Below are 14,910 nucleotides of genomic sequence, written 5' to 3'. Positions count from 1 at the left end.
GTCTAGGATTCAACCTGCTCTGGTGATTTAACTCATGATGTCTCCAAAGAGAGACTTAAGTTTTCCAAACAAGGTCACTTTCACAGGTACAAGGGTTAGGACTTCGACACAGTCCATGACAGCCTGCAATGGTGCAAACCAGTAACAACTGCTGTTGAGTCAACCCCGACTCCTGGCAACTCCGTAAGTGTCAGAGTAGAACTCTGCCCCATAGGGTTTTTAGTGACTGATTTTTTTGGAAGGAGATCACCAGGCCTTTCTTCTGCATCACCTCTGGGTGGACTCAAACGGCCAACTTTTCGGTTAGCAGCTGAACATGTTAACCCTTTTCACCACCCAAGGACTCCACATTCCTTCTCTTTCCTAATCTTACAGACCGCTCCCTCCCTCGCTCGCTCTGCGAGGTTGGAGCACATTTCCCCAGCTCCTACCAGCTGTCCCATGCAGGTCGCTGGTCCTACAGTGGTCCTGAGCTCCAGCCCTGCCCTGGGGTTGCTCCCAGCCCAGTGAGGGACCCTAACAGAGCAGACCCTCAGTATCTGCTGAGGCTGCTCCTATGGGCTCATAAGAGCTGACTATGAAATCTTTAGGAAGTTTTTGAGCTCGTTGTTAAACCCAGCCCTTACTAAACATTAAATTATATACTTACAATTAAATAAATTATATTTCAAACAACAACAACAACATTTCAAACAAAGATAATGAACACTCAAACTCGTCCCTTGCTCATTACTTACCGCACTGTGCTGACCTCTGGGCTCCTGAGGTTTCTGCATCTTTTCTATCTAAACATTAGAAACATTGTATCACAGTGAGCTCGTTTGTATCTGAATGTTAGAAACAATGTATCACACGCGCTCCCGCATCTCTTCCTGACTCTGCCTTCAGGTTGGCGGCTTGAAGTCAGCTGTGTGCAAGTACTTACCCCATGATGTTGGTGTTAGGTGCCATCAAGTCAGTTCCGACTCACAGTGACCCCGTGTACAACAGAACGAGACACTGCCCAGTCCTGCAACATCCTCACAACCGTTGTTATGCTTGAGCCCATTGTTGCAGCCACTGTGTCAATCCGTCTCGTTGAAGGTCTTCCTCTTTTTTGCTGACCCTCTACTTTTCCAAGCATGATGTCCTTCTCCAGGGACTGATCCCTCCTGATAACATGTCCAAAGTATGTAAGACAAGTCTCGCCCTCCTTCTAAGGAACATTCTGGCTGTACTTCTTCCGAGACAGATTTGTTTGTTCTTCTGGAATCCATGTAGGTTCAATATTCTTTGCCAACACCGTGGGAATTGGCAAACACTACACATCAGGGCATTTCCCCCCAGAGAGGCAGTTGTCAGATATTTCCCAGCACACTGCTGATTACGGTACTGGGAGGCCCGAGGCGAGCCAAGAAGCCAGGAGAGGCTTCGTAGAGGAGTTGAGACCCAGGCTCAGGTAGAGGAATGAGTAGGAATCACCTGAGCTGATGGTGGAATGGCATTCTAAGCAAAGGGACAGTGGGTGAAAGCACAGAGTCAGTGTGAAGATCTCCATTTAACAGACAGAGAAACCGAGGTCCAGTTGCTCGACACAGCTGGGTGGGCATGGAGCCAGGACTGGAATCCCGGAGTGTCTGGCTCCTGGGCCTGGGGTGTTTGGACAATGCTGGCCTGCCAGGGTGCACATGTGGACAGGCAGACAGCCCCTGGCAAACACTTGGGACCCCTGCCAGGCTGCACAGCCAGCCTCTTGGGGGAGGGTGGACTGAGGAATGAGGCTGTTGGGAAAGCAGCCGCTGCCCTCCACAAGGGCCATGCCCTGGGCTTCCTTCCTGCCACTCAGGAAGAGCTCTGCTGCTTGGCCCTGGTGGGCACCTGGGCTGAGGTCCCCCACTCGCGGGAGCCTTCAGGAGCCGGGTCAGTGCCCAGCCAAGTCTGCCTGCTGTGGCTGGCACATGGGGCAGCGAGAAGAGCACCCCTGCCCTGGGAGGAGACCCTGACTGTCATGTGGCCTTGAGCTAAGGGGTTGATCTTTTTTTTTTGATGATAATTGGTCAATCCAACAATTTCTACATGCACGATTCAGTGATATTGATTACATTCTTCACGTTGTGCAACCATTCTCCCTATCCTTTTCAACCACCATTAACATAAACTCACTGCCCCCAAGATACATTCCCTGTCTCCCTCCTCCCACCCCCACCTGGTAACCACTAAGAATCTTTGGTTTCTATATATTTCCCTATTTCATATCAGTGGGATCATATAATATTTGTCCTTCTGGGACTTAATTTGCTCAGCACCATATGATCAAGGTTCATCCATGCTGTGGAGTGCATCGGGACCTTATTTCTCTTTACGGCTGAGTAGTGTTGCATTGTCTGGATGGACGACCTTTTGTGTATCCATTCATCTGCTGCTGGACACCCGAGTGTGGAAGTGAACTGTTGTGAACAGGGCTGTGGTGAACACTGCCGTACATGTGCGAGGGGGTTGATCTCAATGTCAGCTCCACTGGGGACCAGTCCCTGGAGAAAGGCCATCATGCTTGGTAAAGTAGAGGGTCAGTGAAAAAGAGGAAGACCCTCCACGAGATGGACTGACACAGTGGCTGCAACAACGGGCTCAAGCATAGCAACACTGTGAGGGTGGTGCAGGGCCGGGCAGGGTTCTGTTCTGTTCCAGCTCCCACGTCTGGCTGCTATCAGACGCTCCGCAAGGCTTGTGATGAATAAGGTGCTGGGCCCCTCCACACAGCCTGCCTTGGGGGGTTTCAGGTGGGCCCAGCAGTTCTGGGCTCAGAAAGGTGGCTGGGGTCATTGTGAGAGGCCTTCGGGTCACAAGCCATGGCTGGGACCTCACACAGCCTTCCCTCCTCACTCCCTTCTCTGGCCCCCCTGGCCCTCCCAGCAGCACAAGGGGGCTCCTGTGTGGTGGTGGTGGGGCCTCTAGGGCTGGCATGTCTGGAGGGTTAGGACACAGGCCTGAGTGAGTCCCTGGGGCTAAGTCTGTAGACCCCATGGGGCACAGAAAGGAGAGTGCCAGCCCTGGGTCATTCTCGGAGGGCCCAAGTCTGAGTCTTCTGGTGTCGCTGTAACAGAAATACCAGGGGTGTGGGCGCCTTAAAAACAGACAGTTATTTTCTCACAGATCAGGAGGCTAGAAATTGGAATTCAGGGCGTGGCTCTCCGGGAAGGCTCTCTCCGTGGGCTCTGGGGGAGGATCCTTGTCCCAGCTTCCGTGGCCCCGGCATTCCTTGGTTCCTTGGTGATGTCCGCGTGGTATCTGTGTGCCCCCACTTGTGCTTGCTTGTCTCTGTGTCTACACTGGCCTTTATGCGGCTTAGAAGGGATTGGGTTTAAGACACACCTACACTGATATGACCTCATTAACACAACAAAGAAAACCCTGTTCCCAAATGGGGTCACATCCACAGATACAGGGGTTAGGATTTACAACACGAGTTTTGGGGGACACCAAGTCTATAACAGCCTGGGTGTGGCCTCCTTTCCCAGGGGCGAGCAGTGCCTCTCCTGGGCCGATTATGTTCAGTGGCTGGGGACAGGCAGCCTCGTTGGCAGACCCCAGGCCGGTTCTCCTCTCCCTCCTCTTGCTTCCCTCCCTCCCTCCCCTTCCTTGTCTCCTTTCTCTTCCTGGGTGGTGTCTCCTCTCCTCCTGCTGCTCCCCCCATACCCCCTCCTTATGGCTGAGCAGTGTTCCGTGCACGCGTGGACCGCGTCTCGTTTATCGATCGTTTGTTGGTGGACACTTGGGTTATTTCCACCTTCCACTCCGTGAACAGTGCTGCTGTGGACATCCAACTACCTGTTTCCGTTGCCCGTTTTCGATGTTCCGCGGTGTGTGCCTGGGGGTGGGCTTGCTGGGTTGTGTGGTAACTCTGTGTTCAGCTAACTGACAAGCTACCACTCCATTTCTCACAGTGGCCACACTGCAGCCACACTCCATGTCCCCAACCACCCATCACTCTGTGACCCCAATCATGGGTCACTCCATGTCCCCAGCTGCCGGTCACTGCGTGTCCTCAACCATGGGGCATCCTGTGTTCCCAGCCATGGGTCACTCCATGTCCCCAACCACCCGTCACTCCGTGCCCCCAGCCATGGGTCACTCCATGTCCCCAACCACCCGTCACTCTGTGTTCCCAGCCATGGGTCACCCCGTGTCCCCAACCACCCGTCACTCTGTGCTCCCAGCCATGGGTCACCCCGTGTCCCCAACCACCCGTCACTCTGTGTCCCCAATCATGGGTCACTCCATGTCCCCAACCACCCGTCACTCTGTGCCCCCAATCATGGGTCACTCCATGTCCCCAACCACCCGTCACTCTGTGCCCCCAATCATGGGTCACTCCATGTCCCCAACCACCTGTCATTCTGTGTCCCAGCCACCAGTTACTCCATGTGTCTGATGGAGTCTCTTTTCTGGGCTTGGTTCCTCACCTGCACACCAGGAACCATGAGGACGCAGAAGGAAGCTGGCTGTCCCGAGGCCCTACAGGTGGAGGGAGGCCACCCCTGCCCAGGATGCCTGGCTGCAGTGCAGCCAAGCACTAACTGTCCCCTCTGGTTTTTCTCTTTGTTTAAGAGACACTTGTCACCAGAGGAGTTCCAGGAAGTGTTTGGGATGAGCATGGAAGAGTTTGACCGCCTGGCCCTCTGGAAGAGGAATGACCTCAAGAAGAAGGCCCTGCTCTTCTGACAGCCGTCAACACACCTCCACACGTGTGTGCTGTTGGCAGAGACGAGGGACGCCTGGCCAGAGCCACGCTAGACCCCTCCTATTGCACTTTTCCTCTGGCTTCTGTGTTGACGAGGGCGGGCGGTGGGCGTCTGGGGGGCTGGGCTGGGGGCCTCAGGGTAGCCCTGTGTCTGCCGTGACACTCCTGCCTGTAGCTCAGGACCCAGCCGCCTTGCTCAACATTGCTCTTCCCACTGTTACTTGGCACCAACGGAGCTGCCTCCACAGCTGTCCCAGGAGGTGGACAGGCACCTCTCTGGTCCTGGCAGTGCCCAGCCTCTGGGCTAGGGTGACCGGGACTTGAGCTTCAGGACCCAGTCACGCGTGGGTGGGCAGACAGCTTCTGGGTGTCCACTTGCCCCCTGCACACACTCAGCACTTGCCTCATGCCTACAGCAGACCCAGGAGCGGTGGGCGTCCGGGAGAGGGATGTGGGCGTCCAGGGCAGCAGAGTGGAGCCAGTAGGTGATTTTTGGCCTTGTTTTAGGGATGAAAGTTAGCCAGCAGCGCCCTGCCTCCAGCGCCCCTCCTGTGCACCGCGACTTTCTTCTAGAACGTCCCCTTGCTGCCTTGATGATATCTTTAAAGTCACATGAAAGTTTTTATTTTATTAAAAAGTATAGCCTACTTAAACATAAGACTGCATATATAAAGAGTTTAATTTTATGGAGTGCCTCCAGCCTTATGCCCGCTCCTGTCTGTGTGGTTTCAGTTCTCAGAGTCTTCCTCATAGGTCAGCCTCCTTGTCTGTTCCTGTTCTCGTTCGTCCTTTTTACATGTCATGCAGGGAACCTTAGGGAAAGACCCCTTCCCAGTAGTGCTGTTTGTAAATATGTGTGGAGCGTAGCCACCACTGTGTTCCGCCCAGTTACTTGTCAAGTCTCCGCCTCTGATGGCAAAGCTCGGGAATAAAGGCTTTCCGTGCACCCAGCCTTCATCCCCTGGAGCCTTTGGTGCACTGTTCTTGTGATGTCGCCGGGGTGGTAACACAGGTCACCCCACCCCCACCCCAGGGGTGACACACTCATATCTTCCCCAAACAGACCACCGACACCTCGGGGGAAGACAAGGGTGGAGGCATCGTCCTCTCGTGAAGTCCGCAGGGTACCGGGAGCCAGGCTGACCTGGCTCCCCACTGAGAGATGTATTTGTTGTTTGTTGTTCTCTGCCGGTCTGCCCCGACTCACGGCGACCTCCTGCTCAACAGAACAAAATGCGGCCGGTCCATTCCCATGCTCAGTGGTCGATCAGACCTTTGTGATCTATAGGGTTTTCACTGACAGACTTTTGTTAGTCTAGAAGCTCCGCTGAAACCTGTTCAGCAACACAGCAACGTGCAAGCCTCCACGGACAGACGGGTGGTGGCTGTGCGTGAAGTGCATCGGCCAGAATCAAACCCAGGTCTCCCACATGGAAGGCGAGAACTCTACCCCTGAGCCACTGTTGCCCCATGTCTATATTTAGGAGGGGATGACACACAGCATTTATAGGGTGCACTGAGAGCGTGGTAGAATCCTAACACGTGTCGCCCCGTCCGTTTCACATGTGAGGCCAATCTCTGCCGTGTGTCCTGATGCTGCCGTCCGTGAGTCAGCGCCCTTCAGCTTCCTCCAGTCCCGAAACATGTCTGCTCTGCACCAGCCTCTCAGCAGCCCCGCCTGGCCAGGGAGGGGGTTTTAGCACCTTATCTGCTTCCTTTGTCTAGCAATCTGAGCCTGAACCACTGGAAACCCCCGTTTCCCCACTTATGCAATGTTCTGTCCAATCCCAAGGAAGCCTGGGAATAAAACACTGGCAAAAGTACGGAGCCACCTGAGCACGTGTCGTTTCTGTTGGCACGGCCCCGTTCTGCCGAGAGCGTTTGCGGAGAGGTCTGTGGAGGTGCAGCCCGGGCGTGGCCAGGGAGCCAGGGAGACAGAGGGAGACTGAGCGTCCACGGCAGGAAGGCCATAGGGACCTCAGGCAGTGGCTAAGGGTTTGCACGTTTGCCTACTCAGGGCTGTCCTCTTTGCCCATACTCAGGGCTAGCACGCGGGGCTGGGAGGGATAATACACAATACCTGCCCCCGACTCAGGACGGGAAACCGGCTGCCATTGAGTCAACTCCAACTCATGGCGACCCCATGTGTGTCTGAGCAGAGCTGTGCTCCACTGGGTTTTTGATGGCTGGTTTTTTGGAAGCAGATCACTAGGCATTTCTTCCGAGACACCCCTGAGTGGACTTTAACCTCCAGCCCTTCAGTGAGCAGCTGAGTGCTTAACTGTTTGCACCACCTGGGGACTCCTGCTTGTTTCTAAGTCATAATAATTCCAACCTTTCCTTTTACTGCTCCTGCACTGTCCTAGCTGCTTCCTCCATTGCTGCCTCCAAGACAACTCAGAATTCTTTGTACCTTTTCAGTCACCTGTTAGCGACTTCACTCCTCATGAACAATTCTTTATATGGAATGTTCTGCTCTAACTACCAACGTGGGCCCTTTGTGATGCAGATACGAACCCTTACAGGGCAGACAGGGAAGTGGGGGTTTCCAAAGGGGTCTGGCAAGGACCATGGGGTGTGATGTCATGGAGCTGACGTCATGGTCTTATGAGAATAAGGTGGTCAACAAGCCACTTGCTGGTCAGGTCAGGCCCAAGAAGCAGCCATTGGCTTTGGAGACACGTTGGCCACTGGAGTCCAGGGGGAGCAGGAGCAAATGGGCAGTGGGAAAGTTGAGGCCGGGAGTTTAGGCAACTTTCAAGATGCTGAGCTGTGAAGGAGACCAGATACTAATGAGAGATGGGTGCATGGTGGAGAGAGGGGTTTAAAAAAACTTTATTACTTCTTCCTTTTCTATAGAACTGGTGAGCAAGTTTATGTGCTTGGTGAGAGAAGGAGAGGCTGGAGTTATAGAGCCAGGGGGTTACTGTGGTGGTCCCAAGGAAGTGGCAGGAGGAGGATGGTGAGCTGGAGAGGAGCCACGGGCTTCTGAACCCTCCTCATGCCCATCAGGCTCGAGGGAAGGAGGCTAAGGGGCTCACCTGTGGGTACGCTCGGCCGGAAGGCAGGAAGTCTAGGCTGTTTTCACCTGTCCTCTGCTGAAAAATGGGATGGGGCAGGGCGGGGGGGGGGGAGGGGGCATGAGGGAACAGCATGAAGATTTGGGGTGGCCACTTGGGAGGGGATGGAGGGGATGGGCAGGCAGTGTGAAGCCCTCCACAGGGCCCAGCTGAGATTCAAGGCCAGCCGATGGCCACTCTGCCAGCATTCTGCCTCCAGGCATCTGATGAAGGTGTAGCTGCAAGCATGGAGCATACTCAGTGCATGTGACCCTCCAGAGGATCCAAGAACTGAGGTCAACAGGCAGCAGCCTCAATACCAGATGGGAAACTTTTCTACTTGGGACTTGGAACACCCTTCTCCTTCTCCACTGTCCACTGAAAACCCTGTGGGGCACAGTTCTACTCTGACACACATAGGGTCACCAGGAGCCAAGGTCAACTCAACGGCAACTGGTTTGGGTTGTTTTTTTAAAGAACCTGAGCAGAGTGGCCCAGACCTCCTAGGAGAGTGCTGCTTGGCTGGCCCTGGTGTCTTAGAGATGGTGCACATTGAAGCTGCTTCTGCAAGTGTTGGGAAAATTGCAAACTGAGTTCATCTCCTGCTACCACAAGGTGCTGCTGCTGACTCCTGGGAAAGAGTGTTGGAGGGGTGCTGCTCACAGGAACAAGGACAGCACCCACTGTGGGCAGAGCCCGGCAGGGCAAGCTGGCTGGGCAGAGATACTTGCCCAGTCTCCACTCAGCATCAAAAGCAGAGGAGCATGGCAGCGTGGAAATGCCAGCAGTAGCTGAGTGTCTTAGTGTAAACACTAGGCCAATACTCTGATTAAAACAAAAACTTTCACTCCATAGAATGGAGAAAACATGTGCCGTCCATAAAAGGCTGCTGCACATGTCCTGCTTTGCAGGCAGAACAATGAGGTGTTTAATAGGCAGGGTAAACAAATTCAAGAGTTCACATCAAAGCAATTTCAAGAGAAGGAAGGGAAATTTACAAGGGATGATTAAACTTCAAACTTTCTTAACATCAATTTCTGGTCTAACACAAATCTCTCATTCTTGATACAATTCGACTAAGGTGATATTTCTAAAGTGAAACATATAAACATTCTTAGAGGTTTAGTGATGTATTACAGGCCAAGTCAACTTAATTGGAGTCCTTGAAAAGAATGAAGATTAAATCAGCTCTAAATCTAAAGTCTTTTAGAATATAAACATTGCTTTCTGTTTTAAGATGGAGCCCAGGCATCCACCTGGGAAATTCCCTGAAAGTAGTTAAAACAGTGAGTTTATTTACATAAGTTAAAGCCCAAATCTCTGCACTCTTGTGTTACAGTCAAAACTTTTACAGCTATGATCCGCCTCGTTATTCTAAGAAACTTAGTTTCTACATAGTTACCAATTTACAAAGACCTAGCAGATGGCAGTGGGAAAATCCCAGTGAATGAAAATTAATTTGGAAGTCAGATGGGGATAAGGCTTGTTATATGCCCATCTCAACTATAAAGTCATTTACAGGTTCTAACTTCATTTACCACCACTTGTCTGTCAGCTTGTTGTACTGTGGTGGTTTGCATGTTGCTGTGATGCTGGAAGCTATGCTACCAGTATTTCAGATACCAGCAGGGTCACCCACGGTGGACAGGTTTCAGCGGAGCTTCCAGACTAAGACAGAGTAAGAAGAAGGACCTGGTGGTCTACTTCTGAAAAAATTAGCCATTGAAAACCTTATGAGTAGCAGTGGAACATTGTCTGATATAGTGCTGGCAGATTAGCCCCTCAGGTTTGAAGGCACTCAAGTATAGCAACTGGGCTGTTGTACATAAGGTTGCTATGAGTCAGAAGCTACTCAAGGGCACCTAACGACAACAAAAACTTCATTTAATATATCAGTAAGGCGCCTTCTCTGGGGCCAGCTGTGTAAACATTCTTAACATGCAGTGGGCTTTTGTTTTTCAAGCAGTAAAACCTTGACAAAAGGCCAAATGTTTCCTTAGAAGAGCAGAAATGAAATTCTCAATTTAATTCACAATAGGGTTTTTAATTTAAACCTAAAGCCACCTAATTCAGATATGCCAGTATCTCAGATTCTAAAATTTGCATACACATGAGTAACTGGTGCTGTGCTCTGCAGGTCTCTGCCCTTGGATGCCTTTCCATTGTCAAGTCTAGATTCAGTCTTATCCATTTTCCCAAAAATGCACACAAAGAAGGAAATGCACAAGGGAGAGAATAACATCAGACATCGTCTATTTTCTTCTAAGGAGCCCTGGTGGCACAATGGCTGCTAACTGAAAGATTGGTGGTTCAACCCACCTAGCGGCTCCATGGGAGAAATACCTGGATGTCTGCTCCCGTAAAGATTAGAGTCTAGGAAACCCTATGGAGCAGTTCTACTCTGTCCTATAGGGTCACTATGGGTCAAAAACAGCTCCACGGCACCAAACAAGTCTCTTTCCTTACTGCAGCCCGGGATCACAGCAGCTTTACCTAAAAGGATATATCTCTGCTCACTCACCCTGAGCTCAGCATCAGATTCAAACACCCCCTACAACTTTATCTCGGAAGTGGTTGATATGCCACTGTTGTTGTTGTTAGCGGCTGCCGAGTTGGCCCTCAACTCATGGCGACCCCATACATAACAACAAAACAATGCTCAATCCTGTGTCATCCCCACTATTGGCTGCAGGGCAAACCATTGTGATCCATAGGGTTTTTATTGGCTGATTTTTGGAAGTAGGTCTCCAGGCCTTTCTCCCTAATTGATCTTAGTCTGGAAGTTCTGCTGAGATCTGGTCAGCATCACAGCAACAGACAAGCCTCCAAAGATGGCGGGTGGTGGCTGCACATGAGGTGCACTGGCCAGGATTCGAACACGGGTCTCCCACATGGAAGGTGAGAATTCTACCACTGAGCCACCACTGCCCCACACTGATATATCATTCTCCCCCATTTTACGTGTGCGTGTGGGAAGGAGGACCTAGCTCTGGGTCTGACATATATCCTAGTTAAGTTGCCTCTGATTGGCTGAGAGTCGTTGTTCTGGTCTTCTATACCTGAGTGTCAAGTGTTCCAGGATGTCATAGGGTAGAGGCAGCAATGGTCACAAAGAGAGATGTTCTAGTCAAGACACTGTTGATTGTATCGAATCTAGAACTGGTTCAAGAAGCAGGTGGTTTATCGGATGGATGAGCTGACTCAAGGAGCCAGAGACTGGACAACCCATCCTGGCTGGGCTCGGGGACCTGGAGAGCTGTCAGCGTGCCCTTCTCAGACTCAGTTACCGTGGGGCCATCTCTGCTTCTTCTGTTTCTGCTCCACTCCTCTTTCCTGGTTCTCAGGCTGTCTCTCCACTGCATGCCTTAATACACCTGAGCTGGATCATTCTAGAAGCTAGTCTTCATCGCTCATGGTCCTCTCCTTCCCAGCCTCCACCCTCCAATGTGGAAGGAATCTTGGTGTTGGGTGAGGGGTTTACCTGTGAGGGAGGGCTGACCCACCAGTGTTGGGGGGAGATCTGCAGAGGAAACCTGCCAGGTGCCCGTGCTCCTGGGATTGAGCACCATCCTGTGTCATGGAGCTGGGAGGGTGCATCCCTGAGCATAAATGCACTCCTGACAAATGGACTGAGAGAGGAGATGGATGGTGCCCTGGGGATCTGTTACTTAAAGATGCATCATGACTGGCCAGGTCTGAACGCAAGGTTGGAGTAAACACTCCTCAGGCTGCACCTTGTTTCTGATCACTGGTTATCCACCATGCCTCTGACACCCAAATGCCTCTCTGTTTCAGTGCTTATCCCACCAGCCATCCCCTCCAGCCTGATCTACACTCAGCAGCCCACAACAACCCACCTGCAGCGTAGATGTGGCCTCACCAGCCCCTATCTGGAGACCTCAGTGGGCTCATTTCTTAGGGGGCCACTATCGGCCACTGCCTCCCTCTCTAGTCTCTACTGCTCCTCTCAACTCCCCCCATCCCCCTTTCTGCACCAGCATCTTTTCACCTCCCTCCCCAGCACTGTGCCTTTCACAAAGGTTGTCCCCACAGGCTGGGTGCTCTATCTGGCAAACTCCTACTCATCCTTCAAAACCCAGCTGAGAAGCCATCTTCTCTGCAAAGACTTCACACATAGACTCCTATCCCCAAACTGTTACCACACTTGCTTCTATCCAGGTAGCCCAGTGCAGCAACATATATATACTGAGCCAGGTGCTGATGAGGAAGAGTTGAATAAGCCACCATCCCTGACCTCAAGGACACTTCAAAGATAGCTCACAAACCAGAGGAGAAGATGGCCAAAGGAATAAGGGTCACATCACAGGGCAGAAGTGTTCTTACAGAGGGAAGTGAGCTCAGAAAAGGAGCCTAAGGCAGGAGAAGGCTAGGAAGGCTTTGTCTGTTGAGGTGAGGGAGGGGGTGGAAGGGGCATTCCAAGCGGGGGAAACAGCTGGTGAGGCTGAGGGCAGGAAACTACCCAGGGCTGTGTAGCCGGGTAAGCCACACTCTTCCCTGCCTTCCACAGTGCCCTGACTGTGCCTTGGTTCCAGCACTTCCCATGTGAGACCATCACTGTCTGAGCCTTGACAAGGAGACCCTGCCATCGCACTGTCTGTACCTCTCGCACCATGATCATTCCTGGACCATCTGTAGGCTTCTAACACAAACATCAGTGTCCTTTGGTTCGAGGGCTTTTCCGGCACAGGGTCCTGCTCAGCTTACGTGTGGGGCTGCCTAGCATGCCAGGGAGCTAATGTACCTTCAGAAGAAGGCTTAAACCACGATGCACATGAGAGAAACTCCCTGGGTCCTCAGAGGTCACACCTCCAAAGTGTTTTCTCTAAGTGCCCTGGGGCCCCACGGGGGTAGAGCCCTAGCTGCCTACATCAGCCACCTGTTCATAGGCATACCCTCTCGTGGCTGCCATCCCTCATGCTTCCTGGGACCACCTCCCACATAAACTACTGGACTTGGGTCCTTGTTTCAGTGTCTATGTTGGGTGAACCCAGCTGAGGACACCCATGGAGTGTTGCCAGCCTCACCTGCAGGTCTAGGACTGTGCCCTTCTGCAGCAACCCAGTGCTCAACCTTCCTAGGGCTCGGTGAAAAGCAGAGTGCCATGTTCTCCTGGCAGAACCCTCAGGGACCATGGAGGGTGGGGCAGGCAATTGTCACTGCTGCTCCTGTAATATGGCTGGGTGCAGCCCTTGCCAGTGGCTGTAGTCTACACTGCTGACCCCCGAAACCCTCACATCCAGAGATCTTTTCTCTCTGTGTTGTTGTTAGCTGCCGTGGAGTTAGCCCCCGACTCACGGTGGCCCCGTGCACAAGGAGGTGAAACTCTGCCCCATCCTGTGCCATCCCCGTGGATGGTTGCACATTGGACATTACATTATGGAAAAGCAACTAGTCTAGTGTTTGGCAAAACCCCTGGGAACCGTAGCCTAGCCAAGTGGACACGTAAAATTAACCATCACAGGTGCCTTCCTAGCAACCTGGGATAGCTGCACAGAGGAGATAATGTTTGATCTAGGTCTTGAGAAACATGAGATCGAGTTTTGAGAAGGAAAGGAACTTACATCTACTATCTGCCTACTGAGTGCTAGGAAATTGACATATTCTATCTCATTTAATTCTCAGATCAATCCATCAAGGGTATTATGCACATTTTACTGATGTGATTACTAGTCAGAGAAGCTGGGAGGCTCGTCCAAGGTCATACAGGTGCTAGAGTTGGGTTTCAGGAGATGATTCTTCTTACTCTTGAACTTAGGTTTTCTCCAAAACCCACACCACCTTATGAACCTGAGGAACTAGTGTTTGCAAAGGCACCAAGAAGTGCAGGGCATGACGCCCTTGGGACCAGCTGGGAAACAGTTCTTTTAATATTATGTGAATGAAGAGAACTGAAGCCAAGGCATGGAAGTGGTGATAGAGACTGTAGGTTTTGGAGGCTATGGATCGACAGTTTTTGTTTTTGCTTTCTTTGAACACTATAAAACTTACACCCCATTGTCTTTAGTCTCCCATTGTTTCTGATGAGGAGTTGTCTGTAATTCTCATTGTTATTCCCCAGAATGTAATATTTGTTTTCTATGTGTGCTTTTAAGAGTTTTTTTAATTCATTGTTTTTTCAGAAGCTGTGCTTGATAGCTTCGAGATGGCCCCCAATAATCCCTGCCTCCTTGTATTCCTGTCCTTGTTTTTGTCCCCTTCTCTTGAGAGTGGCATGGGTCTAGTGACTTGCTTCTAACGAGTGTTGTTGTTGCTGTTAGGTGCCATCTAGTTGGTTCCGACTCATAGCAACCCTATGTACCACAGAACGAAACACTGCCTGGTCCTGCTCCATCCTCACAATCATTGTTATGCTTGAGCCCATTGTTGCTGCCACAGTGTCAATCCATCTTGTTGAAGGTCTTCATCTTTTTTGCTGACTCTCTACTTTACCAAGCATGATGTCCTTCTACAGGGACTGGTCCCTCCTGATAACATGTCCAAAGTATGTAAGACATAGTCTCGCCATCCTTGCTTCTAAGGAGCATTCTGGTTGTATTTCTTCCAAGACAGACTTCTAATGAGTAGAAGACAGCAAATGTAATGAAATGTCACTTCCAGTATTAGGTTAAAAAAAGACTGTGGCTTACTTCTTGTATGCTCTCTCTTGCTTTCTCACTCAAGAGCTCTGAGGGAAGTCAACTGCCATATTGTGAGTTGGGCTATGGAGAGGCCCACGTAGTAATGAACCAAAGGGTACTAACAGCCTGTAGTCTTCACTATGGATTACACCTCATAAAGAGAACAAAAGTCCTCACAACTGGGCCAATAGGCAACATCGTGATAAATAACATATTTAAGTTGTTGAGGATTTTATTTTACTTGGATCAGTAATCGATGCCCATGGAAGCAGAGGTCAAGAAATCAAGCAACATATTACATGGGGCAAATCTGCTCTAAAAGACCTCTTTAAAATGTTAAAAAGCAAAGATGTTACTTTGAAGACTAAGGTGAGCCTACCCCAAGCCATGGTATTTTCAATCACCTCATATGCATGCAAAATGTGGACAATGAAAAATGAAGACCAAAGAAGAATTGAAGTATTTCAATTATGGTGTTGATGAAGAATGTTGA

The 14,910-nt window shown here is 51.1% G+C and overlaps 1 protein-coding gene across 1 annotated transcript in view; it reads left to right on the top strand.

Annotated features, from left to right (window-relative positions):
- ABLIM2 (actin binding LIM protein family member 2) overlaps positions 1 to 4,701 on the top strand; it is a 140,855-nt gene extending 136,154 nt beyond the window's left edge. Inside the window, exon 20 of the mRNA XM_012557600.1 lies at positions 4,588 to 4,701. Coding sequence (XP_012413054.1) covers positions 4,588 to 4,701 — 114 coding nt within the window. The remainder of the gene's footprint in view (positions 1 to 4,587) is intronic.
- Positions 4,702 to 14,910: the final 10,209 nt, after the last annotated feature.

Source organism: Trichechus manatus, unplaced genomic scaffold (assembly GCF_000243295.1).
Source record: "Trichechus manatus latirostris isolate Lorelei unplaced genomic scaffold, TriManLat1.0 scaffold00111, whole genome shotgun sequence".
Taxonomy (NCBI): domain Eukaryota; kingdom Metazoa; phylum Chordata; class Mammalia; order Sirenia; family Trichechidae; genus Trichechus; species Trichechus manatus.
Note: the sequence above shows the minus strand (reverse complement) of the source record. Positions and strands in the feature narration are given on the sequence as shown.